Source organism: Tachypleus tridentatus, chromosome 1 (genome assembly GCF_004210375.1).
Source record: "Tachypleus tridentatus isolate NWPU-2018 chromosome 1, ASM421037v1, whole genome shotgun sequence".
In the NCBI taxonomy this organism is placed as follows: Eukaryota; Metazoa; Arthropoda; class Merostomata; order Xiphosura; family Limulidae; genus Tachypleus; species Tachypleus tridentatus.
The window spans coordinates 143,257,844-143,285,314 of NC_134825.1; the positions used below are offsets into that span (position 1 = coordinate 143,257,844).

The 27,471-nt window shown below is 34.0% G+C and overlaps 1 protein-coding gene across 1 annotated transcript in view; it reads left to right on the top strand.

The window, feature by feature from the left end:
• LOC143255624 (cyclic nucleotide-gated channel rod photoreceptor subunit alpha-like) overlaps window positions 1-8,008 on the top strand; it is a 141,557-nt gene extending 133,549 nt beyond the window's left edge. The window contains exons 3-4 of the mRNA XM_076511608.1: window positions 1,063-1,368; window positions 7,041-8,008. Coding sequence (XP_076367723.1) covers window positions 1,063-1,368; window positions 7,041-7,795 — 1,061 coding nt within the window. The 3' untranslated portion in view covers window positions 7,796-8,008. The remainder of the gene's footprint in view (window positions 1-1,062; window positions 1,369-7,040) is intronic.
• Window positions 8,009-27,471: the final 19,463 nt, after the last annotated feature.

Consider the following 27,471-nt stretch of genomic DNA (forward strand, 5'->3'; position numbering starts at 1 on the left):
TCTAAAGAAAATTTAACATAGATTCAACTTGATATGTTTATTACAATGTTATTTCTGAACAAAAATTAATCTGCTATTAAAATGTGGAAAAAGTGACGTACTTGGGAATCAAAGGTGAAGTATAGCAAAACAATAGCTACTGTGAATGTGATACTAGAGGTGATTTTGGATTATTTAAGAGGTGTTTTCATGTACATATTTTTCTTTGATTCTTGTTATACGTGCTAGAGCATAATTACAAATGTCTAAAAAAATTATGCATTAGTGTTGGAAATGTATTTAGTTCTAATATTAGAAGTATTGAGACTTAAGTAATTGCTATAGGTGGTGGAAATCCAGTTAGTTTTTACAGAGAATCTGAAGATGTACCATAGATTATTCTGTGTAGCATAGTTAAATATAGATATTAATTGTGTAAACTATAAACTATATGATAATTTGACTTGGAAAGAGTTTACTTCAAGAGTTAAAATATAAGAGAATACCGTCGATTAGAGACTGAGAAGATAACTTTAACGATTTATCCTTATATGGTAAACAGAAAAAAATATAAATATTCATACTAACACTGTTAGGTGGAGATTTGTATTATAGACCGTGACTGGTAATTAATGTTTGTTTGAAGTTTTAAACATACTTTACACCGAATTAACAGCAGTTGTTCATTAATGAAAAAAATTAACATCAATGATGCCAAGGTTACTAAATGTTTTATCACGATGCTTGAGGTTATTTAATGTAAATATTTTGTAAAAGATTTTTTTTATAAATATATGAAATGACTTAATATGGGCTTTCAGAGATTTTTCACAAATTTGTGTAGCTCTTTGGTAAAACGTAAGAGGCCTTTCAAAGTGTTATGATGTTATTTGGTATGGACTTTCATAAGCATTTCAAAATGTATAAAGTTATTGGGCATTATCTCTATTGAGTGTTTTAAAATACATGCAACTTCTTTAATATATACATACATTCGAAGAAGGTACATGATAAGCAAATGAATTGCGGTTATTACGAGAAATCCAATAATGACTCCTTGTTTAATTGTTTTGTCACTTGCAGGAGAAGTCGGAAAGGAGATGTACATTGTGAACAGAGGTCGGTTAGAAGTAGTGACAGACAACGGAAAGACTGTGTTAGCCACTTTGAGAGCTGGGAGTTATTTTGGTGAAATCAGTATTTTAAACATGGGTAAGGCGGGAAACCGACGGACAGCCTCTGTACGTTCAGTTGGTTACTCTGATCTCTTTCGCTTAAACAAACAAGACATGTGGGAAGTACTAAAGGATTATCCTGCAGCTCGTGTTCGGTTAGAAGCTATTGCTGTGAAGAGACTGCAAAAGCATCGGAGAGACCCATTAAAAACAAGTAGGTGAAATGGATTAAATTAGATCTCTAGTTTACAATGCTTATAAAATAGCAAACAAAAGTCTGTGGCTATGGTGGTTGCGTCTGCTTTGTTTGTTTGTTTTTTGTGCTTAATTTCAAGGTTACGCAATGAGCAATTAGCAATGAGCCCATCGTGAGTATCAAACTCAGATTTTTGAAGTTATAAGCCATCTAGGAACATCAGTTTATATGCTTATTTTATCTAACAACATTTTAACCACAATTAAAGAAGATGTCATAAAAGCCCAATTGCACTTATCGAGACAGAATAGTTCGATTACTGTCTGCCCATCACGATTCCAATGACTGAGGTGCGAGATGCCATGAAGAGGGTGCCGTGAAACTTGTATATGTAGTGAGTATTTGGATCACCTAGCCTAGAGCAAAGTGCATGACATTTACCATGAAAGTAAAAATAATTATTCAATTTTTAACTTAATATTTTACAATTCAAGAAATTTATTTTGGGTTATATCGTCAGCGTGTTTAACAAAAACAAACCTCTTTAAACAACTGAGACTCCAAATTAAGAAATGAACAAATATTTTTCTCAGTTTAGTTGTCTAGTACATTTAATTTCATACTTTCAATGACTGCACTAACATCAACAATACCATGTTATATATTTGTTGCTATATTATTTGAATGTAGTGTTACTAAAACACATTGGATTTTCTATATATTATTTTCACCAATAATTATTCTATGCATGCTCTACGAATGCATTTCATGAATGATCCTAATTTTGATTGGCTCGTAAGAGAACCGACGTTTGACTGCTTCGTCCGCAATTTTCTGCTTCTGTAGCATGGTCAAGTACGTCAGTTGAAAGGCTTTGACCTTCTGAGTTAAAAACTGTAATTAGATCTCAAATTGGTCAAGAGATGACAGGAACTATGAGCTAATAGTTTGTATTTGAAAAAAAAAAGAACTAAAAGAAACTCAAAGCCTTTCTATGAACTGCTATGTCGCCGCTAAAAATGTAAGCACTGTATCTTTTCTCTTACCTATGCGATTTTTTGGTTGTTAATTTTCGTTAGCAATATGGAAAGGAATACTTCTAACTTACTTGTATCTCATAATAAGACGCTGATTTTTTTTGTCAAAAATTAATTTTCTTTGTATGAACCATTGAGATTTTAATATCTCCTCAGTAAGATGAAATATTTCTTCACAGGTTTAGCCATTAGCCATTACGTAATGGTTAATTACATTAATCTTTATCATGTAACAATATGCTTTGTGTTGCACATATCATAAATATTTAATGTTAGTGAGGTAAATATATTTAGAATCAAGACTTGAATTTTCATTAACACTTCCTCAACTCCCATGCACTTTTGAATGCCGCGAAATGTTTATTTTTTCACATTAGAAATATGTCAGTTTTTACCCATAATACGTGCATATAAAACGACATAATTTTTGAAAAGTAATTGAATGTACGAGGAAACATATTTTCTTAACTATACACAGAAGTAAGAATTTCTCATTTTAAAGAAATCTACTAATTTTTCATTTATAAATCCATACAAATACCCAATACTTTCTAAATATAATAATGTAAAGTATTTTATGGAGTATATTATACTTAGAGCGCTGTATTTTCCCTTTTATCTAAAATAATTCTTTTCTTAAAAAGAGATGTTTTGATAGACGATCCTTGTGATAATTTAAGTCAGTGCTATACAGCACATTTTACAAATAGTTTAATTCACAATACGATAAAATCATATTTTTGCGTATATATCTTCTGTTTATAGAATTTCGTTTTTCTTGATGTATTAAGTGTTTAAGATCGTACATATGCAGACAAATTCTTGATTCTAGTTAGCACGTACACTTTGGAAATAAACATAACAAAAATATTGAGCACACCTGAATGTTCTCAATTTTGGAGATTACCATCTGATACTTTGTTTCTGTGCCCGGCATGGCCAGGCGGTTAAGGTAATCTGAGGGTCGCGGAATCGAATCCCCGTCACACCAAACACGCTCGCCTCTTCAGCCGTGGGGGCGTTATAATGTTATAGTCAATCCCACTATTCGTTGGTAAAAGAATAGCTCAAGAGTTGGCGGTGGATGGTGATGACTAACTGCCGTCCCTATTTAGCAGTGTAAGACAAAAGGGAAGGCAGTTAGTCATCACCATCCACCGCCAACTCTTGAGCTATTCTTTTCGCACAAAACTACTTGAGAGTAATTCAAAACAAACTAACAAAAACTTGACCTTTTTCTAGTAAAGTATTTGCACATATATTTTCCTAACGCTCCCCAAAATTCAAATTTGCTTTTCAGTCTATGCGCTTTACCCATTCATTCTTTTATTTATTGTGATTTTAAAGAGTGAACATTTGTCCACTTTCAAATTTGTGACATTAAATTTTTTGGCTGTAACTTTTCTACGTAGGGCTCATTCTTACAATAGTCTTCGAAAAAAATATATTTTTGATACAAGCTCTATATACATATGCCGTAATTCTAAATTTGCATCTGAGAATGTTCAGAGTCGACTTGATGTTCAGAAAATATTTAAGCAACACATCTGCAATGGGGTTGTTTTAGTTAGATATATATATTTAGAAATGCATGTAAAATACTGTGAAATCTGTATTGCGAAAAATTTGTAGATCGTTCTCGAGTGAAGAAATCAACAATGTACGATGTGTGTACGTAAACGCTAGTGGTTTCCAGTATTGTTTCCGACTAAAATTTCGAGAATCTCGACTAATGATTATAAAAGGCAATTATAGCAACACGTGAAGAAACAGTAAATATCGTTGGTTAGCTACAGTCAGTATACCACAAACCTCAGAAGCTATAACTGTGATAAACGCTTATTAATCTTGAAATTATAGATATTTGACCAGGATTTGATAAAGATTTCGAATATAACAAACCGTTTAACTCCACGGATTAACTTCGAACATTAATAACGATCAGCATTGTACAACTTTAGTTGTCAAAAACTCACGTGTGAAGAGCTAGCTAGCTCTCCGTTTAGTGAATTGTACCGATATCAAGAATTAACTTGCTCTCATGAACCATCAATAAGTTCCGAATCAGATATAAGACTTAATATTGTTTGTAAAGCTTTTGTACATATATCATTATTTGTAATAACTGTTATTATAAACTGTGTTACTGTTTGAATATTAAAATATATATTTACATTAATAAACACAATTGTGTATATCAGTCTTGTTGGCAAACATCATAAACTTGATACAACTCTAATTTTGGTAAACTTGTAGATTTACATTACAATTTAACTCAGTTTCATACTATTTTACATTGTAATACGTAACGTAATAAATTAGGGGCTTGTTTAAGATAAATTATACTACTTAACACATCATACTCTAATTTGGGTAGTTTTCTGTACCCCTTCTTTTTATTACATATTAATATTCTCTTTCACCCTTACAAATATTACATTTTTACATACTATATTACTTTTTCATTATACTAAACAACAATATGTGCTCTTTTTATCCCATCTAATTCTTTACATATTTTTTTCACTTTTTTCTTCATTTCTGATCAAGTTAAAATTTCAATTGTATTTCGTTTGTTTGTTTTTTTACGCCGAGATCAGATAATCTGAAGCAAGGATGTTGGTAGTTTAAAACTAAGTTGAGAAAATAAATGCATCGTGATGAAAACATGTACCATTTGATCAAACCCACTCAGTGCACGTATATTTACGCGCAGTGTATTTGATGTACAATTAGTTTGTAATAATATTTTGAGGTGAGTAACTGATTTTGTTGTAAAATCAAAACACTATGATGTACACATAGAGAAGCACCTTTGATGTTCTGTCAATAAAGGTTGTGTATTTTAAATTAAGATTAATATTCTTTCTTGCTAGACTACTGGAGGTTGAGGATATTATATTTAAACTATTTTAAATATGCAAGTCAGCAAGTTACGTAACAGCCACAGTCGATATGAAATTGTGGTGGAACAGAATGTATCAGAACTACATTTAACATTGTTTGGTTTTTGTAGGTAGCGCGATTACGCCTAAAAAGTGATCGCTATTCTCTTTCGGAAACAACATATAACAAAATTATTAATTGATACACTTCGAGAATAAAAAAACATTGTAAGATCGAGAATTCAGACTTTCCAAGACAGAGATAATCCCTTTCACGTAATAGTATTGGAAAATAAAGGAATAGAGATAAATTCTGTTGTGTCCTCAAGATACTTTCAACAAATCATACCAAAGATGTTAAGTGTGGCATAATGTATCAGCTGAGAATCCATGAAATACAAAATGAAAGGCAAAACCTGTTTCCATACCCCAGTCAACAACAGATAATATAATCAAAAAGAATCTCCGCCTGTAAAAGAAGTCAACTGGTATGAATTCACCAAGATAAGGCTTCCAATCACACTTTCCATTCAACCATAGCATACCAGAAGAAGTTTTCACATTTTCTTTCTCGTTTTTGCTTGAAATTTGCATTAAATATGGGCTGAAATTTCTACACTGTCTTACTGTTAAAAGTTAGAGCAAGAAATTAGTTCCATTGATTTCTGTAAATTACGATAACTATCGCTAAATACTTTTTATTATTTTTGGATTTTTTCCTTGCAACTCTTCATTGTAAAATGTCGTCGTTGATACCGCGAGCCATACCAAACATTGAAACATTAATGTACGTGACATATGATGCTTTTAACTGAAATCATTTGTTGCAAATTTTACGTTTAATTAATTTCTATTTTACTAAATTCTGTCAGTAGCTTCTCCACGATCAAACACAAGTTAACACAGATCATGTTTCATTTGTCCTTTTGAAAGGCATTCATAAAAAACAACAAATAAGACTTGCAGGAATGTCTAGTAAATGGAAAAGATTGTTCCAACATAAAATGTTTTTCATTTTTAGTTTCAGTTAAAAGGCATTTATTACAAATATAATGATTTGATCCCTGCAAATTTTAAGATATCAGCTGAATTTATGTTTATTATTTATCAGTTTATTATTTTATAATCTTATTCCGAGAAAAAGATACATTTACAGATCTAATTTTTCAACCTTTAATAAAACATTGATGTTGTAATTTAATTTTATTCAAATAATTTTTCGTATAATTTAACATTTAAAAAACATTATTGTTGTAATTATTTCAAAAATGCGTGTAATTCTCTTCATTGGGCTCGGCATGGCCAGGTGGTTAGGGCACTCGACTCATAATCTGAGGGTCATTATAAACTAAAATAAACTATATATTCCAAAAATATTAGTTTGTTCTGATTTTTGCCCAAAACTACACGAGGGCTATCTGCGCTAACCGTCCCTAATTTGGGCAGTGTAAGCCTAGAGGAAAGGATGCTAGTCATCACCACCCATCACCAACTCTTGAGTTACTCTTTTACCAACGAATAGTGGGAATTACTATCACATTATAACACACCTACGACTAGAAGGGTGAGCATGTTTGGTATGATGGGGATTCGAAAACTCCCAACCTTCAGAATACGCGTCAAGTGCCTAAACCACCTGATCATGTCAGGCCTTTCGGAAAAAGCGTAGATGATATATTTATTATATAGTAATTATTTGTACTATGCAGTCTTTCCTCTTATCTTACAAATTATAGCTATTTGATCACATATTATTTTGATTTTTCAGTTGTCATGTGTCGAAGTCGTAGTACCCCAGGTCTCCTGGAATCTCGCGGAAAAGTTCCTCTGGAAGATATGTGTTTGCATCCACGGGAACCATCCACCTCTGCCTCTGCAGATACACTTTTAACAGACGATGAATGTCGACCGGATATCGGAACTTCGGTTAGTGCAATCAGTAACCGGAGAAAAAGTGTTGATTATATCCATCAAAAAGGATTCCCTATATACGAACAGCTCAGAACAGTTCAAGCTAGTTCGGCAAAAAGTGTTAAATCTTATTTGACAGAGTCTTCCCTTGACAGACAGCTTTCTGTTGAAGCCACTTCACAGTTTCGTACATGTCCATCATCGTACTTCTTACATTCCTCGAGCCTCAACAAGTTTGATTTCTCATCTCCTCATGATTATGTAGCCATGCGCTCCAGCGGCGTTGATAATTTAGTCTTCAATAATGTCTCACGTCATTTACCAGTTTCCACACCTATATCAGTGACCCGTGTGAGGAATTTAAGTCCCCACTCCAATCGAGAGCACCATCCTGAAGTCTTAATAACGGAAATCAAACGTCTTCGAGAAAGACTGGTCACTTTAGAAGCAGAGAACACCAGCATGGGTATGAAACTCAGCCACCAACAGTGGGAAGTGGAAAACAGATTAACTGATATTGAACTTCAGGTCCGTGGAAGTAGGTGTGAAACTACTTCCGTGAGTAATAGCAGTGCTGACGAAAGCGAGCGTAATCGCGAATCTGCTATATAATTATCGTCTGTTGTCATCCTTCCTTGTGCCACATAAAAACCCTGTGTTTTCTAACCTATAAAAGCCCAATTGTAACAATTTAAACATAGTGTATTATACAAGTCCCTTGATCATGGAAACTGACAGTTGTGAAGACCTATTTGAGTAATATTATGACATTTTTAATTACTAAGATATATATTTGACTTTGATAAATTACTCAGTTTAAATAATAAGGGGAAACTACAAAAAAATGTTGGATGAAATATCATATCAAAAATTTCATTCTAGCTGATTATATTTGGCCCAGTTTTTCCAGTATGTACATATATTTGGCGTCGTATTATTCACAGTTACCTCAACCAGTGATATTCCGGGATACAAATTGGATAAAATGAAATATTTGCATCTTTTTGCAATTCTATATTCTTCCAATACTTACGAACGTTTTAAGTTAAAATATTTAAAAAAAATCAAATCGTAATTACTTTTACGCTCTATCTACCTGTAGCTGTTACTAAAGGAAAAGGTATTATCAAATGTTTGTTTACCAAGCATATACTAAAAACAAAATGTAAAGAAGGCCATGCGTTTATTTTCAATTATTAGATCTTTTAACTTTCAGTACTTTTTAGTTTAGTTTTAATTTTATAACATTATTTTATGCGACCACATAAATAAGTTTTATAAACTATAGCAAAATAAATTTCTTAAAATTCATGAAATAGTTAACATTGTGATAAAAAACAATTAAATTTTATTTCAAAAACGTACGTGTGTAGAAGTTAGTCTTAGCTATAAATATACGTAAAATAAGTTAGTTTGTAGTGATTAATGAAAATAAAATATGGTTTACAGCATTTTTCGAACAAATCTTGAGAAAATAAATCTAATCTTAAAGAGTTCTGTGTATAAAATAACTTTTTTCTTAATCTAAAAAAAATTGCTTTCAAAAACGTGTACTGTTCTGTATCTTTTTTTTGGTTACTAGATATTTTAATACACAAACTTAAACTAGGTGAAATTAATGCTTAATAATATTTTATATATTGCCAATTCAATTTATATATTTTTGTAAATTATCAGACACTCCCATCCATGCTACATTAAACAAAATCCCAACAAAAACGGTCTAAAACGAAGCCTAAAAGATAATATTTATACATCAAAAGAAAGAAAGTGCTTTGCCGCAAATGTTACTAACCTAGCCGTATACATGAATTATATGGAGTCTCTAAAGACCCTAAACAAAAGTTACCTTTAACACACATAGTGACAGCGTAGACTCTGCAACAGAAACCATATCCTGGTTACTTGGACAACTGTATAAACCATGTCTAATATGTATTCCATTACACTTAACAAATACTAAAGACCTATTAGAAAAGATACACTCTTCTATACAAACATTATGCATTTACTCCATTTTATTGTATTTAGGTGTAATTGACTTGTACCCACCCATACCTTTAGAAGAAAGCATATATAGTATCATTAACTCCACATCTTTACTTGATCAACACATCTTTCAGCAAACATCACGTTAAACATTTTGTAGAAATAAAAGAAATAAACAGCAGTATGTGACAGAATAGCAGTCACATTTGCTGTAATATCCATGCATACACGGGAAACCAAAGTCCTTGTCACATATAAATAAAAAACAGGCTTAATACCAGAAGTGTGGTACGATACATCGATAAAATATTTGGTATTTAGAATCATGGAAAAGAAACACTACAGAATTTTTACTATTTCCTAAACAACTTCCACCCATCAGCTAAATTCACTCTAAAACTATCCAACGCAGATGGATACTTAACGTTCTTAGAAATAACCCTAAAAATCCAAGAAAGACAAATACAAAGATCCATGTGTAGCAAAGAATGCGAGAAAGTGATATTTCTCCATTACAAATCACACCACACATAATGAGCCAAAGTGGGAGTCATAATATTAAAACTAAAGAGATTAAATCGAAACTGCTCTTCGCAGAATACAATATAAACAGCGCAAAATGATTTCAAAACACTATTATTACGAAAGAGATATCTCGAATATCACATCGACAATGTTTTCAAATTATAAAAAAACATTACAACAGCAACAGGCTTTAAAACAAAAAGGTATACACGAAAACACCCACATTGAATATTCATTTCATAAAGAACACAATCAAAACCAAGATGTGTAAAGCCATTATCCAACTGATAAACAACACAATCAAAACCAAGATGTGTAAAGCCATTATCCAACTGATAAACAACATAAAGAACTATTAGTTTACTTTTCATTCTCACAAACAAAATGTACCAACAAAATTTCCAAAACGTAACAACGTCAGTGGATGGTACGTGTAACTGAAACACCGTTCATAAAACAACACATTGTACAAATACACTTAATACTATTATTTTTGGTTTAACACTTGCATTTGACATTATTATTTTCATTTTAATACTTGCATGCTCTGAAGTATCACACAGTCTTATAATTTGCTTTTAACACTGCTAGTAACTTTTGTATCCTTTCCTGTTATAATTGTTTCTTAACAGCTTCTATTTTCTGTTTGTGTGTTTTTAGTTAATTGTACAACGTATTATTGTTTTCTTTATCTTATTTCAATATATTTTATTTAAGTAATATATGTCATACGTTTGCATAGCTACATAGTATTAGAAGTATACTACAATATTAATTCAATAATAATATATTATATAGTGTTAGACGCACGTTACGACAGACTCGAGAAATAAAACATTACAAGGAGTTTTATGATTTAATGAATATTCTAATATAAAATAATTATATTAACATAAGTTATATTTTTGCAAAGGCAAAACGTTGGTTTAAATCAAAAATATATTATTTTAATTTTATCTGGAGTTTTAACGTCGCTTTTTCTTAACTTTTATCAAAATCTATAAATCCTTCCAATATGCACTACACATTTTGACTATAGAAATCGATCAGTTATATTTTACCACATATTTAATTAAATATAGATTTTGTTTCTTGTTAATATATTATTTTAGTTATAAATATGTTTGCATTTATATGTGTAAATAGGTTGACGCAACAACCAATTAGTCTTTGCTTCATGGTGGTGTCAAATTTGAAACAGTAAACAAAATTAAAATATGTTATTTAATAATCTTATTTAAAATAAATTACATTAACTAATTCAGAAATGAATACTATAATGTTTGTTTATTTTGTTTACGAGCACAATTTTAGCAACATATGCTCTCAACTTACTGTTGAGCCATAAGGAGTCAATGAGTAATAAATTTTACATTTATGGAACGAAATTCTGAACACGTGCTTAGAGTTTAAGACCTGTATTAATTTAGATAATAATATATTTGAAAGAATAAATAAAAGAAGTTATGAACCATAAAGCAAAGAAAGCATATACTTAATGTACAAGCTCAGTTATTTTGATAAAATTTATAATTATTTCCATACAGAAACAGTTCTTGTGAAACTGTAAAACTTTTTTTTATTTATACCAGTTTCTATTGTATATAAAATTAAATTAATTAATTAAATACTTTTTGTTTCACCATTTCCACATCCATCTCTCACATATAAAGTAAAGTTAAATTTTGGTTCCAGGTTTTTAAAAGTTTCTTTGGTTCTTACGTCTTATCCATTGTTGGAACCATACTATGATAAAGCTCTTGTCGTTATCATTTCCATTACGTTCCTGGTCTTGGAGTTTGTAGATAATTGAATAATTACTAGCACTACGCCTCAGATTCCCTTATGTACACTGCTCTAAAGAACACACGGTTGAACCCACATAATCTCTCCTACACTGAGAACAAACATATCTATAAACAACGTAAGAGCGTTGAACTTTAATAATTCTGTCCTCTATCTTAAAGAAGTTCATTGTTCTCAATAGTGATTTTAAGGCTACACACACCGAAATTTGTAGAGTTTCATTTTCAGATATTGTTAATTCTATTGCTAACTACAAGAGTCTATTTACTGATACAATGAAGACAATTCAATTATATTTAAAACACTTTACTCACTTTTCTGAATAGACAAACTGTAATTTAACACTAGTATGCTGTTTATTTTGATATTTCAAGAATCTGTTCACTTGATTTTACTTCTGTAAAGGTTAATGAGGATATTATTAACACATTTATGACATATTACAAATCTAGACCTCTTTGAACATTTAATTAGTTTTTCATAATAACGTGAATGACGGCGTGAGGTAAGCAACATATCATTAAATTATAACTTTTTTTTACCTACATCCATTGTTATTTTTTTTTACATTATCGCTTTTATGCAATTCAGAGCTTTTACAGATCAACAGAAGATATAATCAAAACGATGAAAATGTATGAGAAACTTAAAGTAAGAAAACAGCTAAAAAAGTAGGAAATAAGTGACTAAAACTTGCTTTCTTAATTATAACTAAGAGTAGAAATGAGAGAGCAAACGTTTTAAATTTTAGTCATTAAAAATCAACAGGTCCTCCCGAAATCATGGTCATAAGAAATGTGAACAAACGTCGATATCAAACAACTAAAGAAAATATAAATCATTTTTCAAGAAATATTATCAACTGCTACTAACTTTGAGTACAATTAAAAATTAAAAATATTCTTGTAGTGAAATGAACAGGCCCGGCATAGCCACGCGTATTAAGGCGTGCGACTCGTAATCTGAGGGTTGCGGGTTCGCATCCCCGTCGGGCCAACCGTGCTCGCTCTTTCAACCGTTGGAACGTTATAATGTGACGGTCAATCCCACTATTCGTTGGTAAAAGAGTAGCCCAAGAGTTGGCGGTGGGTGGTGATGACTAGCTGCCTTCCCTCTAGTGTTACACTTCTAAATTAGAGATGGCTAACGCAGATAGCCCTCGAGTCGAGTAGCTTTGCGCGAAATTAAAAAAAACAAAACAAAGAAAATCTATTTTAAACTGCCCTCCAATGACAGAGCGACTTATCTGCCGTAATTGTAGCTTTGTGCTCAACTTCAAACAAACAAATATTTTAAACTGAGAGTTACTTCGTTAATAACAAATGAGGTTCATTCAGTAAAACGGTTGAATTGTTAAACTGTTTCTTTAAGAAGTGGTCTCTTATTTTAAACAAAAACCATTTCATGGGTATCCCACGCTTTCAAACTGCAGACTGCACTGCTTTCCAGTAGGTCCGTGACCATGCTCAGTATATCACAACCAGAATGAATCTTGGATTAAGTTCCCAATTAACATTTCTTCTATCACCATTTCGAAAATCATATGAGACAAGATAAGAAAGGTCAATGAGCAATATACTTCCAATCTCCTTTCCATGACCAGGAAGTTTCTAATTCCTGGAACATCTCCGATACTCTCGGCGAGAGCTTTTCTCGTTCATTTAACACTTCCTTTTTTCTCCCATTTTCTTGGACATCAAGTCTTGGACACATCTATCGTCTCTTTGTTTTTTGGCTGATTGTCTCTAGAGCTATAATCGCCCATCTACATTGGTGGAACTCAAAGTTGTTCTTCATCAATCGGGCAGTACATCCACTAAGCGAGATAATGTTCACTATGAAACACTACACCATCTCTCTCCTGCTTCTCTTGCCATTCTTCTGAGTTTTTTACTGAGATTTGGTAGGTGAGTGTTGTCTTGATGCATGACGACAGGTAGTTGTCCTCCCTTACTTTAAACATGGGAAGAATCCCAAGACTCCTTCTTACTATAGTCCAATTTGTTTGTAAGGTCTTAGAGAGGATGGCTAGTGCTTGTCTTGTTTGGTTCCTCGAATCAAACAACCTCCTCTTGCTTAATCGTTGGGGTTCCGATGACAGCACTCCATCGTGGACTACCTGAGTCGACTTGAAACGCCGATCAAGGAAGCTATTCTCAAGCAGCAATATTTTGTTTCCCTATTCCTGGGCGTTAAGAAGGTTTATGACAGTACATGGAGGTACGGTATTTTGCGAGACCTCCACTCATAAGATTTGAATGGCGATTTACCAACTTTTACCCAGAACTTTATAATGGGCCAGAGATTCCAAGTCCGTGTGGGGTCGACGTTATCCCATTCTTTTCCACAGTAACTTTGAGTCCCTCAGAGTTGTGTCTTGAGTGTAGGGCTTTTAGTGTGAAAATTAATGCTGTTATGCACAACTTCTCCTACTCTTGCAGATAGGCTCTTTGGCAATTACTTCCCTATCTCCTGTCGATTGCCGAACACGAGTTTATTAAGCTGCAGCTTCAGACTGCCCACAATCGTTTGTTGAGGTGGGCCAAAGCAAAAATTTTTTACCTTTTCTTTCTTCAAAACTATTTTCATGCACTTTTACCACCAAAGTTTTTACCTCAATCTTTAGCTTCATCTTGGTAATGTTGTTCTTCCCATGGTCCCTAAAGCAAAGTTCTTGGGGCTTATCTTTGACTGTAAAATGACTTTCATTTCTCACATCAAAGAGCTATGTGTCAAATGTACAAGGGTACTGAAAATCCTCTCTTCCATCTCTTGGGAAGTGGATCGATGTTCAATGCTCAAGATCTATTCTGCCCTCATTCGATCTAAACTGGACTATGAATCTCTGGTCTATGGTTCTGCCATGACCTTGGCCTTAAAAATGTTGTCCCCAATCACTATCAGGGAAATCAGCTGTGCACAAGGGATTTCCACACTTCTCCAATTCATACCGAGTCACATGAACCTACTCTTCATCTCTGCTGCTTTACAGTACACTTTAAAGCTTCAATTCTTACCACAGCATCCCACCTGTGGTTGTGTCTTCCTTCCTCAGTAGGTTATGTTCTTTCAGAATAGATAGCCTATTATTCTACCTTTTGGCCTCCATATCCAGGCACAACTAGCTAATTTGGGTCTGTCATTGGACAACGTTGCTGTCTCCGCTAGTCCATCCCACCATGGCTTATTACCGTCCCCCCTTGTGACATTTCATTGAGCCATCTGAGAAAGGCAGACACTCCTGATTGCAAATAGCGTCTTCTATATGTCGAACATCTTTCAAACCATTCTTGTATTCCCGTTTATATGGATGGTACGAAATTAAGTTACTCTGTGGACTCTGCCATGTTTTGTTGTGGCTTGGTGGTTGCTCACAGAATCCTCTCTACAATTCTGTGTTCACTGCCGAGTTGAATGCCATTTCCCTTGACTTGAATCACATTGAAGCTATTCAGAACTCAAACTGTATTACTTATATTGATTCTCTTAGCTCTCTGCTGGCTCTAGAATCGCTTCACTCTGTTCCCAGCCTGTTTTCGTGTATATTCAAAACCGACTGGTCCATTTTGTTTATCTTCCGTTTTTATCTAGTTTTTTTCTGGATACCAGGTTAAATGTTAAAAAAGGTTTTTATTTTCCCTTTTTTTTATTTCGAAGCTCTACTCAAATAGTGGTTGAGTCTAACAACGCAAAATTCATATTTTTTCTTTATGCTCATTGGTCTTAAGATCTTGGCCATCAGTGTATATTTACACTGAATTATTGTAAATTGTAATTTGAGTATAACTATTTCATTATTTATAAAATTATCAAATAAATCATTGAAACCCTGATTAAAACCTTCAGGTCTATTTTCATATACAGAATAGTAAAGTCGTACGTAAAAATATAATTGGCACTTTTTGAATAATCTAAGTTATTTAAACATTCTAAAATTGGAATGTTATTTTTAATATCCAAAAATAATTATTTTGGTTATTTGAAGGCTGTGTTTTTATCTCTTCAAGCAAGACGTCTAGAATATCATTAAATACTGCAGAGACAAACTTAATAACTGTATTTAAGGAATTAGTAATAAATCTGAACTTCGCAGTATTTCTACGTAATTTTGGAATTGCATATAGAAATGGTGAATTTGTACAAAAATATTGTGCACGCATATTCCATTTTCATTGAATTTATTTTATGTTTAAAGACATTAAAAGCAGTACGTGATTTATATTGAGATAAGTTTATGGTTCTTGACGAGGTCTTACGAAATTGATAAAATATAATTTCCATTTGAAACAGAAACATAGCTGACAATGAGACTGTTTACTTATTTTAAGAATATAATTATAAATATTTTTCTTTTAAAGCTTTTAAGACCCGGATGCTAGAGTTGTAAGTTCACAAACATGCCGCTGTTATACTGGGAGAAGAAGTTTTCTATCTTAATTCACTCCTATTTTTTATTTTGTTTATGTCTAGAAATATTTATTATAAATAAATTTCTCGTACAAGCATTTTTACTTGTAACTTCAGCAGTTTTATTTCAATAGTCATAATTTAATTGATAAGGATAAAGAGTTTTCCTTTCAGAAGGTGATATCTTCTCTATTTATTAGGAAATTAATATTGTATGTTTTTTCTAATGTAGTAATTTTTACATTATTAAATAAATGTTTATTAAAATGATTTACTTCAATTAAATGTGGAAAACTTTAATTATTTGTGATATATGAAGGTTAACCTTTAGATGTAAAGAATTAGTTGTTTGTCCTATAAATTTAAAGCCACATTGATCGCAAGTTAATAAGTAAATTAGATTATCTATTTAACACAATGGTTCATTTTGTAATACATTGTGAAAATTCATGGCTGCTAGACTGGTTAAACATCTAGAACTTTTAAAAATATTGTTTTATATAATGATGTAGCATATTTTAATTAACTGATTGATAGTTAACTATAAAAAGTGAAAGGCAGACATTGTGAATGTAAGCCCTCAGCTTAGAACATTTCATTTTTTTATGACTGCTAACTAGACTGACATCAGCGTTTGGATTTTGTCTGATAGACAACGCACTTGGGTGCTTTAACACACACACTATGTGTTATGACAATCTAAACCGATAACGGAAATGTGATGTATATAGACATATATTGAAGAAAATAAATGTTTATCCTATATATTTTTATGTACAATCATTAAACAGTTCGTCCACTGTATAATATCAAATAATGAATTCGAAGAAATGTCATAACGTTATTTATATACCTATATTAATAGAATACGATATGGTGAAATAAAACGAACACAAAACATCACAAGTAGTAACTACTATATGTTTTACCAGCTTGTGCAACTTAGAAATTGCGTCAATGGTAGTTTCATCTCAAAAACCTTCTTAAGATCACCCTCTTAAAGAAACGAAAGCTAATTTCTAATAGTTTAATTAGGTAACATAATGAACAAAATATATCTATGTTTTTTTCCTTACTTCTGTTAAAACAAAGACAAGTAATTTCACTCATTTTACTTTTCCATAGGTGCAAGAAATGATCCTGCAAATTTTTGAAAAAAGAAAAGACTGGAGTCTTGAAACTCAAGAACGACAAATGATATAATATAAAATTTGTAACCAGATTTAACTTTGTAGCCAGATCATCTAACTGTCAAAGAAAATCTGCAAATACATCAAGAAAGAAGATTGTTTGTTTGTTTTGGAATTTCGCACAAAGCTACTCGAGGGCTATCTGTGCTAGCCGTCCCTAATTTAGCAGTGTAAGACCAGAGGGAAGGCAGCTAGTCATCACCACCCACCGCCAACTCTTGGGCTACTCTTTTACCAACGAATAGTGGGATTGACCGTCACATTATAACGCCCCCACGGCTGGGAGGGCGAGCATGTTTGGCACGACTCGGGCGCGAACCCGCGACCCACAGATTACGAAGTGCACGCCTTAACGCGCTAGGCCATGCCAGGCCGTCAAGAAAGAAGAGAAGTCAAACATAACGTGACACACACTGGTTTTTATATAGGCTATATCTTGCTTATATAAAAGCCCAAATAAACATAGAAACAATTTTGTACAATATTATGTATTTCATAATCGAACTATTCTATCCGGATAAACGTATTTTGACTTTTACGATGTAACCTCGAAAATTGTAGTTTTTGCGAGGAAATTAGATTTCCACTCAAAATGTAAATACATTTTGATTTAAACCAAAGTTTTGATTAGATGGTTGTAAATTCATAAAATTGTTTCTGTAATCCAACTACTTATATTTGTGATACCAGAATTACATGCGACAAGTAATGCAATTGAATTACCTTTTATCTGGACTTTAATAAAGCTTTTTTTGACAAATCATAAGATTATACTGAAGAATTAGAGGTATTTTAGTTTTAATAACTTTGTCTGGAAAAAACTACAATTTTTCTATGCCAAAAATTTATAACTTCAACTCAGGTAAACAATACTTTTATAAGGAAAATGTAATCATTTCGAGTAAAACTTATTATAAGAATATTAAATATTTTATTGTCTTCAAAAGGGGACATTAATAAAGCACAGATTATATTTATCTAGACTCTTTATGTTTCGTAAAACAAAAAGCTAAAAAAGATTAATCTCCTTCACAATAACTTACAATTATTTTCGTTCTAGACTTTGTTGTTTCACTGTTTTATATTTACTTGAAAGTTACTCCGATAAAAGTTATCTTCTCTAAGCTTTTGATTGAGTTATTTAATTTGGGACTTTTTTTTTAAAATTAGCAAATGTCTTTATTCTGTAAAGGTCTAACAGTTACCTGCTTCTGAAACATTAAGATAAGCGTTTTTGCTTGATAATAAAATGTTAATAAGATTTATAAAGTGAAAAAAGTAATTTAATAAAGAAATTTAAACAGAATTATTTACTTCGTTTGACTCAGGCCCAGCATGACGAAGCGTGTTAAGGCGTTCGACTCGTAATCGGATGGTCGCGGGTTCCAATCCCTGTCGCACCAAACATGCTCGCCCTTTTGGCCGTGGGGACGTTATAATGTGACGGTCAATCCCACTATTCGTAGGTAAAAGAGTAGCCCAAGAGTTGGCGGTGGGTGGTGATGACTAGCTGCCTTCCCTCTAGTCTTACACTGCTAAATTAGGGACGTCTAGCGCAGATAGCCCTCGAGTAGCTTTGCGCAAAATTCAAAAACAAACAAACAAATCGTTCGACTCAAAACACATAGGCTGCTTCTGTACAGAATAATGCAAATTAAAGCTTGCAGGGAAGAAATTAAGAAAAAGACAAAGAAGAAGGCAATAAAAAGTCTTCACAGAAAGTAATATTTATTTGCCTCAAATTCGTAACGAAAATAGGATGTTCTACGAACAGGGGCGTAGATTCTGGGGGGAAGGGGGATACATCCTCCCTTAAATTTAGGTGGGGGTATGGTGCATACAGTCATCCCCCCTACAGTTTGGTCTGTTGAATTGTTTTATTGCATCACAGGCCTACAAATTGTTTGTTTGTTCTTGTGATTCTCGTGTTCTTACCAATCGAATTACATAATTAGGCCTAGATGTAGGCTTTTTCAGTAGCTGAAATGTACATCTTTAATATAGGCGTGCTTCTGAGCTTTTCGATCTAAACCAGGGGTGTGCAACAGGAGGCCCACGGGCCACAACCCGGCCCGCCAAGCCATTTAGTGTGGCCCTAGTTGTTGTAATCTAACCATGTGGCCTGATCTGTAATCCAACGCAAATGGAATATTTTTAAAAGCATCGATCCTACGGGATTCCCAGGCTTCGACTCGACAAACTTCTAAAATTATCTTTGCTAGAGAGGAGCAGGCCGAATTCGATTGGTCGGTGACGTGCACTAGCACTATTGTCTACGACTCAACGTCATGTCCTGAACCTCGCCTTCGCCCGCTGGCGACAATTTTCCCTAACCTCTGCTGTCCGTCATTCATTATTGGTGAAAATTTTATTACCTTTTACAGTTACTACAAGAGATTGAAGGTAAATTGATTATTATTTAGCATATTGTTGTGACTTTACTGAATTTATTAAAATTTTTGCTTTCAGATGCATCTGATTCTATGTACAGTGTGACCTCGTTATTCGCGGGGGTTACGTTCTTTACCCTCCCGCGAATAGCGAAAACCGCGAATATTGGATGCAGTTTTAAAACGTATATGTATGCGATTATATACTATATGAAACGCTTCCCAAACACTAATGATACTTATACTCATTGATGCAGTAATAATGTAGCAATATTGCATACTGTTATGTATTTCACTAAATTGTACCGTGCGTTACCGGGCTGTGCTTTGCCGTTTGCGTTGTTGGGGAGGCTGAGGCAATCAGCCAATAGCAGTCAATCTTGTTTGGTGAAGACGACAATTGATAAAACGGCTTGATTGAGTAAATACAACAGAAATCTCCTCGAAAAGCCCTTTCAGTCTCTGTGACCTACAAAACGCAGTTCGCGCATAACCCGCGAATATGCGGGGCCGCGAATGGCGAACCGCGAATAGGCGAGGTCACACTGTATTTTGCTATTCTCAATTAATTTAAGTACCGGAAGGCTATGATCGGGATGCCAATTTAGAAACATGTGTTTCTGTCCATAAGAGGTTCCATGTGTAAATAAATTCTATGTTTTTTCTACTTTGCTATTTTCGTGAGAATAATTTTTGTTTTGATTTCAGGGCTAGTAAAATGTCAGCAGTTAAGAAACGAAAAATTGATGATGAGGGAAGGTTATTCAACAGTGAATGGTGCACAAAATATCTTGTTGTCCCACATAATCAAGGTGTTGTCTGCCTCGTCTGTCAAACTACAATTACAGTCATGAAAGAGTACAATATTAAGCGACATTACGCAACTAAGCACTCCTCCCAGTTTGATGAAATTGTTGGTCAGGCACGAAAGGACAAAATTGAACATTTAAAACATCCATTGAAAAGCAACAAGGTGTTTTACCACTTTCAAGAAAAATTCAGAACTGGTGACAAAACTGAGTTTTAAGCTTTGTGAATGTATGGCAGAAAAGGAAAGCCTTTCAGTGATGGAGAATTTATTACAAATTGTTTAACAATATTCACAGAATATGCATGTCCAGAGAAAAAATATTTGGTGGAGCAAACTAGCCTTTCCCGCTTTACTGTCTCACGCAGGACAAAAGATCTTTCAGAGGACATCAAAGAAACTTTGAAAGAGAGATTGAATTCGTGTGAAGCTTTCAGTCTGGCTTTGGATGAAAGCACTGATATCAATGACACATCCCAACTTGTCATTTTCATCAGAGCTGTTACTGCAGGCTTTGATGTTTTCGAAGAGTTTTAGATATGGCAAGCCTTTCCTCCACAACCACAGGACAGGATATTTGTGAACAAGTGCTTAAGGTTGTAGAAAAGTTTGAACTGAATCCTTATAAATTATGTGGTGTTACAACAGATGGTGCTCCTTCCATGACAGGTAGGACAAATGGATTCACCAAGAAATTTCTAACTGCAATTGGAGCACAAGACGTAGTTGTAAGCCATTGCATTATTCACCAAGAGAGCTTGTGCACCAAAGTTCTGGATTTTGCAGAAGTCATGAAAAATGTCGTCCAATGCGTAAATTATATTCGAACACGAGGATTAAATCATCGACAATTTAAAACTTTTTAGATGAGCTGGACAGTGAGTATTCAGATGTTTTGTACTTCTCTGCTGTACGTTGGCTTAGTAGAGCTGCTACTTTGAAGAGATTCTGGAATCTGCGAGAGGAGATTAAGTTCTTCATGGAGAGCAAACGTCAGAATGTGGACTTCTTGAGCAATGAGAACTGGCTGAATGACTTAGCATTCCTCACAGACATTACACAGCATCTGTCTGATTTAAACTTAAAACTACAAGGGAAAAGTCAACTTGTGAATAAATTGTTTGAGCATATTTGTGCTTTTGAGAAGAAATTGGAACTTTTCCAGGTTCAGTTGAGAAGAGCCATATTGACCCATTTTACATGTCTTGCAACCAGGAAACTGGAATTTCCTAATCTGGATTGCACCAAATATGGAACCAGTGTACAAAAGCTGCGTGATGAGTTTGCAAACAGATTTCCAGATTTCAGACAAACTGAAATTAGATTGAAATTGTTCGCTCAACCTTTTGATTTGGCAGTGGAAGACAGTCCTGATGATTGCCAAATGGAACTCATTGAACTGCAGGCTGACATGGACACTAAAAGGAAATTCTCTGAAAACAGTTTGCTAGACTTTTACAAACTCTGTGTACGTGAAAAGTTTCCCAATTTGTCCCGTCATGCACAAAGAATTGCCTCCCTTTTTTGGTAGCACCTACTGCTGTGAGCAATTTTTCTCCAAAATGAAGCTCATCAAAACCAAATGTAGAAGTCAGCTGACTGATGAACATTTGACCAGTCAGTTAAGAGTGGCAACCACTTCTGTCAAAGCTGATATTGACAAGCTCTGCAAGGACTCTAAATTTCAAGTGTCGCACTAAAATGATCACTCATGCAAAAATATAAAATATTATTGCTTGCATTTTGAGAATTTTTTTTAATTTATTGTGCATGTACACGAATAAGCTTGTTTTTTAAGTGGCCCCGCTTGATTGATGAAGTTGGTTATATGGCCCACCGACGAAAAAATGTTGCACACCCCTGATCTAAACGATAGTTCGTAAGTATCAGTCAGTAGGCCTAAGTAGTGTAAGATTAAGTAAAATTTTCATCACAACAGATTGAACAGAGCATGAAATTCGAAAATATTACTCCCAAGCATAAACTTCTTTGATATAGATCTAGCAGGCTATTTGTAGCTTGTAGCTGCATCAATCTTATGAGTATATTGTGCGGTTTTCCTACGCCATTTGTTCTTATGCATGTCTAGCCGGTTTTACTGTCGAACGCCTTACTTTCATTAACTGCCGAAGCCACTGACCACAGTGTACGTTTAGTGTACAGTTAACGATAGGTTCGGGCCGCTCGGATCCAGACGCGCCCCACATCAACCCCCTCCACACCCTTTAGTCTGAGCCTCGATTTTACTACAGGGGTCATTAGACTTGTGTTTGTGGCCCTCATTAATCCATGAAATTTCAGATTATCACCGCTCTCTAATAAAGTGCTGGTGTTTTATGGTAAAAGAACAATATATTCTCTTATCATAGATAGTAAAAATATTGTATTTTCTCGTATAATTAGAACACAAACGGCCTGAAGCCTCTAATCGAATTGTGTTGCTAATTTTTGTTTAGGTGTTTTTATTTAATAGACGTACTTGCCTTTTGATGAACTTTAACAGGAATATAATATATTTGTGATTGTTTAAGTATTTTTCGAGAAACTAGCAATTACTTGTGTTGTAACTCGCACACATTATTGTCCTAGCGATGCCCAGGCGGTCAGTCGGCTCGGTAGTTACTGTGAGGTTCGCGCGTTCGACTTAAATATATTGTACAGTTCAGTCCTACTTCCATTCTGTTCTATCTTCGTTCGTTGTACGTTAGAGTTTTTCAATAAAGACTGTATTTTAGCCTGTTGAGTCATCTGGGAAACAGATTCCAATTATGACAAGTAAGCGTCTGAAACTTTCCGATATTAGACAGTTCTGCAAGCCATATACTGGTACAAGTGACAATGCAGATGCAGATAATCCAACAACCTCAAGTAAATGAGTAGAAACTTGCCATACAGAGGAAATACCATGTTCATCAGAGGACGAGTCTGAAAGTGCTTGTGCAACTATTGCACATCATGAACCACCAGATAGTTGTGAAACAAATTTGTGCAGTAATGAAAAAATCTGACACTCCACAGATACAGTGTAGAAAGCCATATCATCCAGACGCACAACTAATACCACGACAGAAAGCAAAATCTCAAAATATCAACTTCCAGGGCAAGTGGTTTGATGATTTCCCATGACTGCACTTCGACAATCAGACTCAAAAAGTCATATGCTTTCATTGTGCTAAGGCAGAAAATAGAGGCCTTTTCACAGGGAAATTGGAGAGGCCAGTGGAGTATACCTTCATATCCACCGGTTTCTGCAACTGGAGAAAGGCAAAACAGAAATTCAACGAACACCAATCCTTCTCTCAGCACAGATTCGCTATATCTCCAGTAGGTTCACTTCATGTAACTCCAGTGATTGTCCAGCTACATGATGGAAAAAGAAGCAGCTGAAAGAATGCAAAAAAAGTTTAGCCAAAATATTCACAAGTTTACGTTTCTTACTGCGTGAAGGTTTAGCATTACGTGGACATACTGATACGGAGGGGAACTTCCTGCAGTTAATGAAGCTCCTGAAAGAGGAAGATCCTGAGTTGACGGCCTACTTGTCAAAGAAAACCACATTCACATCACCCCAGGCTCAGAATGAAATAATGGAGATGTTCAGCTGTCAAATACTGGGGAACATAGCACACAAAGTGCAGCAAAGTAAAACCTTTGCATTAATGGTTGATGGCACTCAAGATGTTACAGGTGCCGAACAGGAAGCAATATGTGTATGATACGTAGATGAGAACCTTGACGTCCATGAGACATTTCTTGGTTTGTACAGTGTTTCCAATACAACTGATGAAACAATATTCTCGACTATACTTGATGTACTGAGTAGACTCAATTTACCGCTAACATGAGTGGTGCGTACAGGGGATACCAGGCAAAAATAAAAGAGAAGCAACCGTCAGCTTTGTTTTTTCACTGTGGAGCACACAAGACTAATTTAATAATGCAACATGCAGTTGAAGTTTGTGAATGTGTTCGAGATTCTATCCAGTGGGTACATGAACTTGGTGTCTTGCTTCAGAGGTCAGGCAAATGCAAGACAATCTTTGAAAATATTGTATCGTCAGACAGCCACAATGATCCAGTTAAATACATCCGCCCACTGTTTCCAATACGCTGGTTGTGCCGCCTATCTGCAATTACATGTGCTAATGATCACTACAGTGACATTGTTGATCCTTTGTCTGAATTAGCAAATGAAAAATCAGATGTAGTAGTGAAAGCACGAGATCTGCTGAACAGATTTGACAAAGGAAAGACAGTTTTAGGATTGTTGATGGCTCAGCATTCATTAGCTGCATTAGAGGAACTAAACCGTGCATTCCAAGCAAAATCAGCGACAGTATCTGGCATGATTGAAACATCTGCAATGACAGTTGAGCAATTGTGGGTATTGCGAACAGAGGAAAATTACAACAAGATATTTGACGAAGCTGAAAAAACATAACTTTCCTAAATTTCGTGCCTATTGAACTACAACGCATTCGCAGACCCCCCAGAAGAATCACGGTCATGGCTCAGCACACCATTATGCAACAGCTAGAGATTACTACAGAAGCCAATATTTTGAATCTGTGGACACAGTCATAGAACATCTGACCACTAGATTCAATGCAGACAACAATGACTTGAGGCAATATCTGGCACTTGAGAACATGATCACATCTGGCAAGATTGACAACTCGGTTATAAACTTCTATCCAGAAATCTCTGCACAACTGCTTGAGTTTCAGTTGTCCATGTTCAAAGGAACAACAAAAGCAGTATCTCTGAAAAGTGCAAAGGATGCTTACTGTAAAATGCATGAAACAAGCCAGCAGATGTTTAGTGAAGTGTTTCTTCTTATGAAAATTTTGCTTGTATGTCCAGTATCCAGCTGCGAATGTGAACGCAGCTTTTCTGCATTAAAACGGAGGAACAAAATGAATCTTACTTCAATGAAAATAATGAATAATTATGTGCTACATTGTATTTATGTGTAATTTTCAAGAGTTCGCAAAGACATTTTAATTATTTTTATCAAACAACATGAACAGTTTTCCAGTAAATATAAACTTATCAAGGGTAATTACTAATTTTATTAATATCTGAAAACATAATTCATGCAATGAAAGTTATTAGTAACCTTGTCAAATATAATGGCCATCATTTATACTGTGCAGTGTGCAGGAATAAATTCATGTGGCAGTTAATTTGTGACACATTTGTCTTTATTCTATTAACATTTTGAAAACTGTTCACAACACCTCACTTATACAAACCTGCATGGAAACCTTGATGTATCGTGGCAACAAGATTACTCTGTGACTGCATGTTTACAGCTTTCAGGTTCAAGTAATCAGAGATTACCAATTTGTAAATTGAACAGTCCACATAAGTAGTTGAAAAAATCATCCCCCCATCAGGTGTAAAAAATCTACGCCCCTGTCTACGAACATTTATAAAATACGGAAATTCGACTAGTACACCAGCAAATGATTAATAATCTTAATACACTAAACAATGAGAGCTGCAGGCCCTTCCTGTACCGCTGCTGTTTCTGTCGTATCCTAACAATCCTCAAAAAACCCTGGTGGTGAGAAAAGGTCTCGTCAGCAGCGAAAATAGTCGACTTAGTGTGCTTGGCGTAGTATTGAACACCCTACTTTCCCACGGTAATTCTTATTGAAAATTAGTAGACTAACTTTTAAAAAAGGTTTCCAAAATATTTTAAAAGTTGTAAAATTTCTTATATTATGTGGAGTGCTAACGTAAGTGTTAACAATTACTTCTTAATTCATTATGAAAACCAACAAAGATGCAAAGCTTACAGCACATCTAGTAACAATAAAAAATCTATGGCGCTTGCGCATTACTCACATGGAAAAATGGGGATTTGATAACTTTGAATAAAATGATGCTAGATGTATTGCATCAATGGTATTAAGAACAATAAAAAGTTACAGATTTCAGAGATTAATCTACCTTATTTAAATCAAAATTTTACAGGCCTACACCAGAAGTTTCTTTTTAAAACAACAATAATTTCTTTAAAAATAATCTGATAAATATCTGAAAGATCCGCAAAAGAATAAAATGAAATACCTAATATTTAATTACACGTGGTGTGTATACAAGTGAGTTTAGATGATTTTTTCAATAATCATAATGAACTAATATTAACAGTTTTAGACTGATGTAAAATGTTGTTTTCAAGTCTATTTAAGTCTAATAGAGAAATTTGTAATAAAACTTTCAGTTAAATTTGCTTTACAGTTATTGTCATTTTCTTGTATATTTCTCTTCTTTTTTTCGGATTTCAGGAAAATTTATCCAAAACAAGAAAGGTGTGGAAAAGGGGAATATGGTGGAGTTGTATTTAGACACAACATCTCTTGAAACGCGGACATATAAATTACTTCTTCCACCAGCAGTATGATAAAAACATACTGAAGGTAGTTTTTGCATCTGGAAAAATGAACTCGACAACTTTAAATACTTTTCTATTGCCTATTATTATCCAGATAAGTTCACCTTGAAAAAATGTAGAAATAGAGGCTATTATCTGGTAGAGACGGTTTGACGTTTTTATTGTACAATAACAAATGAAGTAAAAATTTAAAGAAATGTAAAAGCTAAAATAACTTAGTTTCGATTTCAAACATCCAATAACTCAGGACCTTATCTTTATCTTTGTATTTCAAATATTTTATTAAGCCATTCTCTCAGAGAATGTTACCTCCATAATCAGAGCAGGTTTAATACTAGAAGTTAAGCATGTCGAATCAGTTGTTTTCACTGCACATCATTCATTAAATCCCTTAATACAGAAATATCATATTTTATTAATTACCAGTACGTTTTTGAAATTGCACTTTATGTGCACCTTTTTCTTTAGTTTAAGACCTACATAGTGTATTATTATTATTGCCGAATGTATAATAACTTAGGACTTGAGTAAATTACAATAAGTTAATTTTAGTTACCGCTACTTCAGTAATGCATACAGCTGTAAAGGATGATATTTCTAAACGAACAATTAATTGGTAACAGTTTCACTTAAAACCGTGTAATACACTGATTGAAAATGCATTGTAGAATTGAATGAACATTGGTTTCACTTCCCACAGAAACCTTCAGAAGTGAACAATAATGTTAAGACATTATTCCGAAACGGCACACGCTTATTATCACAGCGCC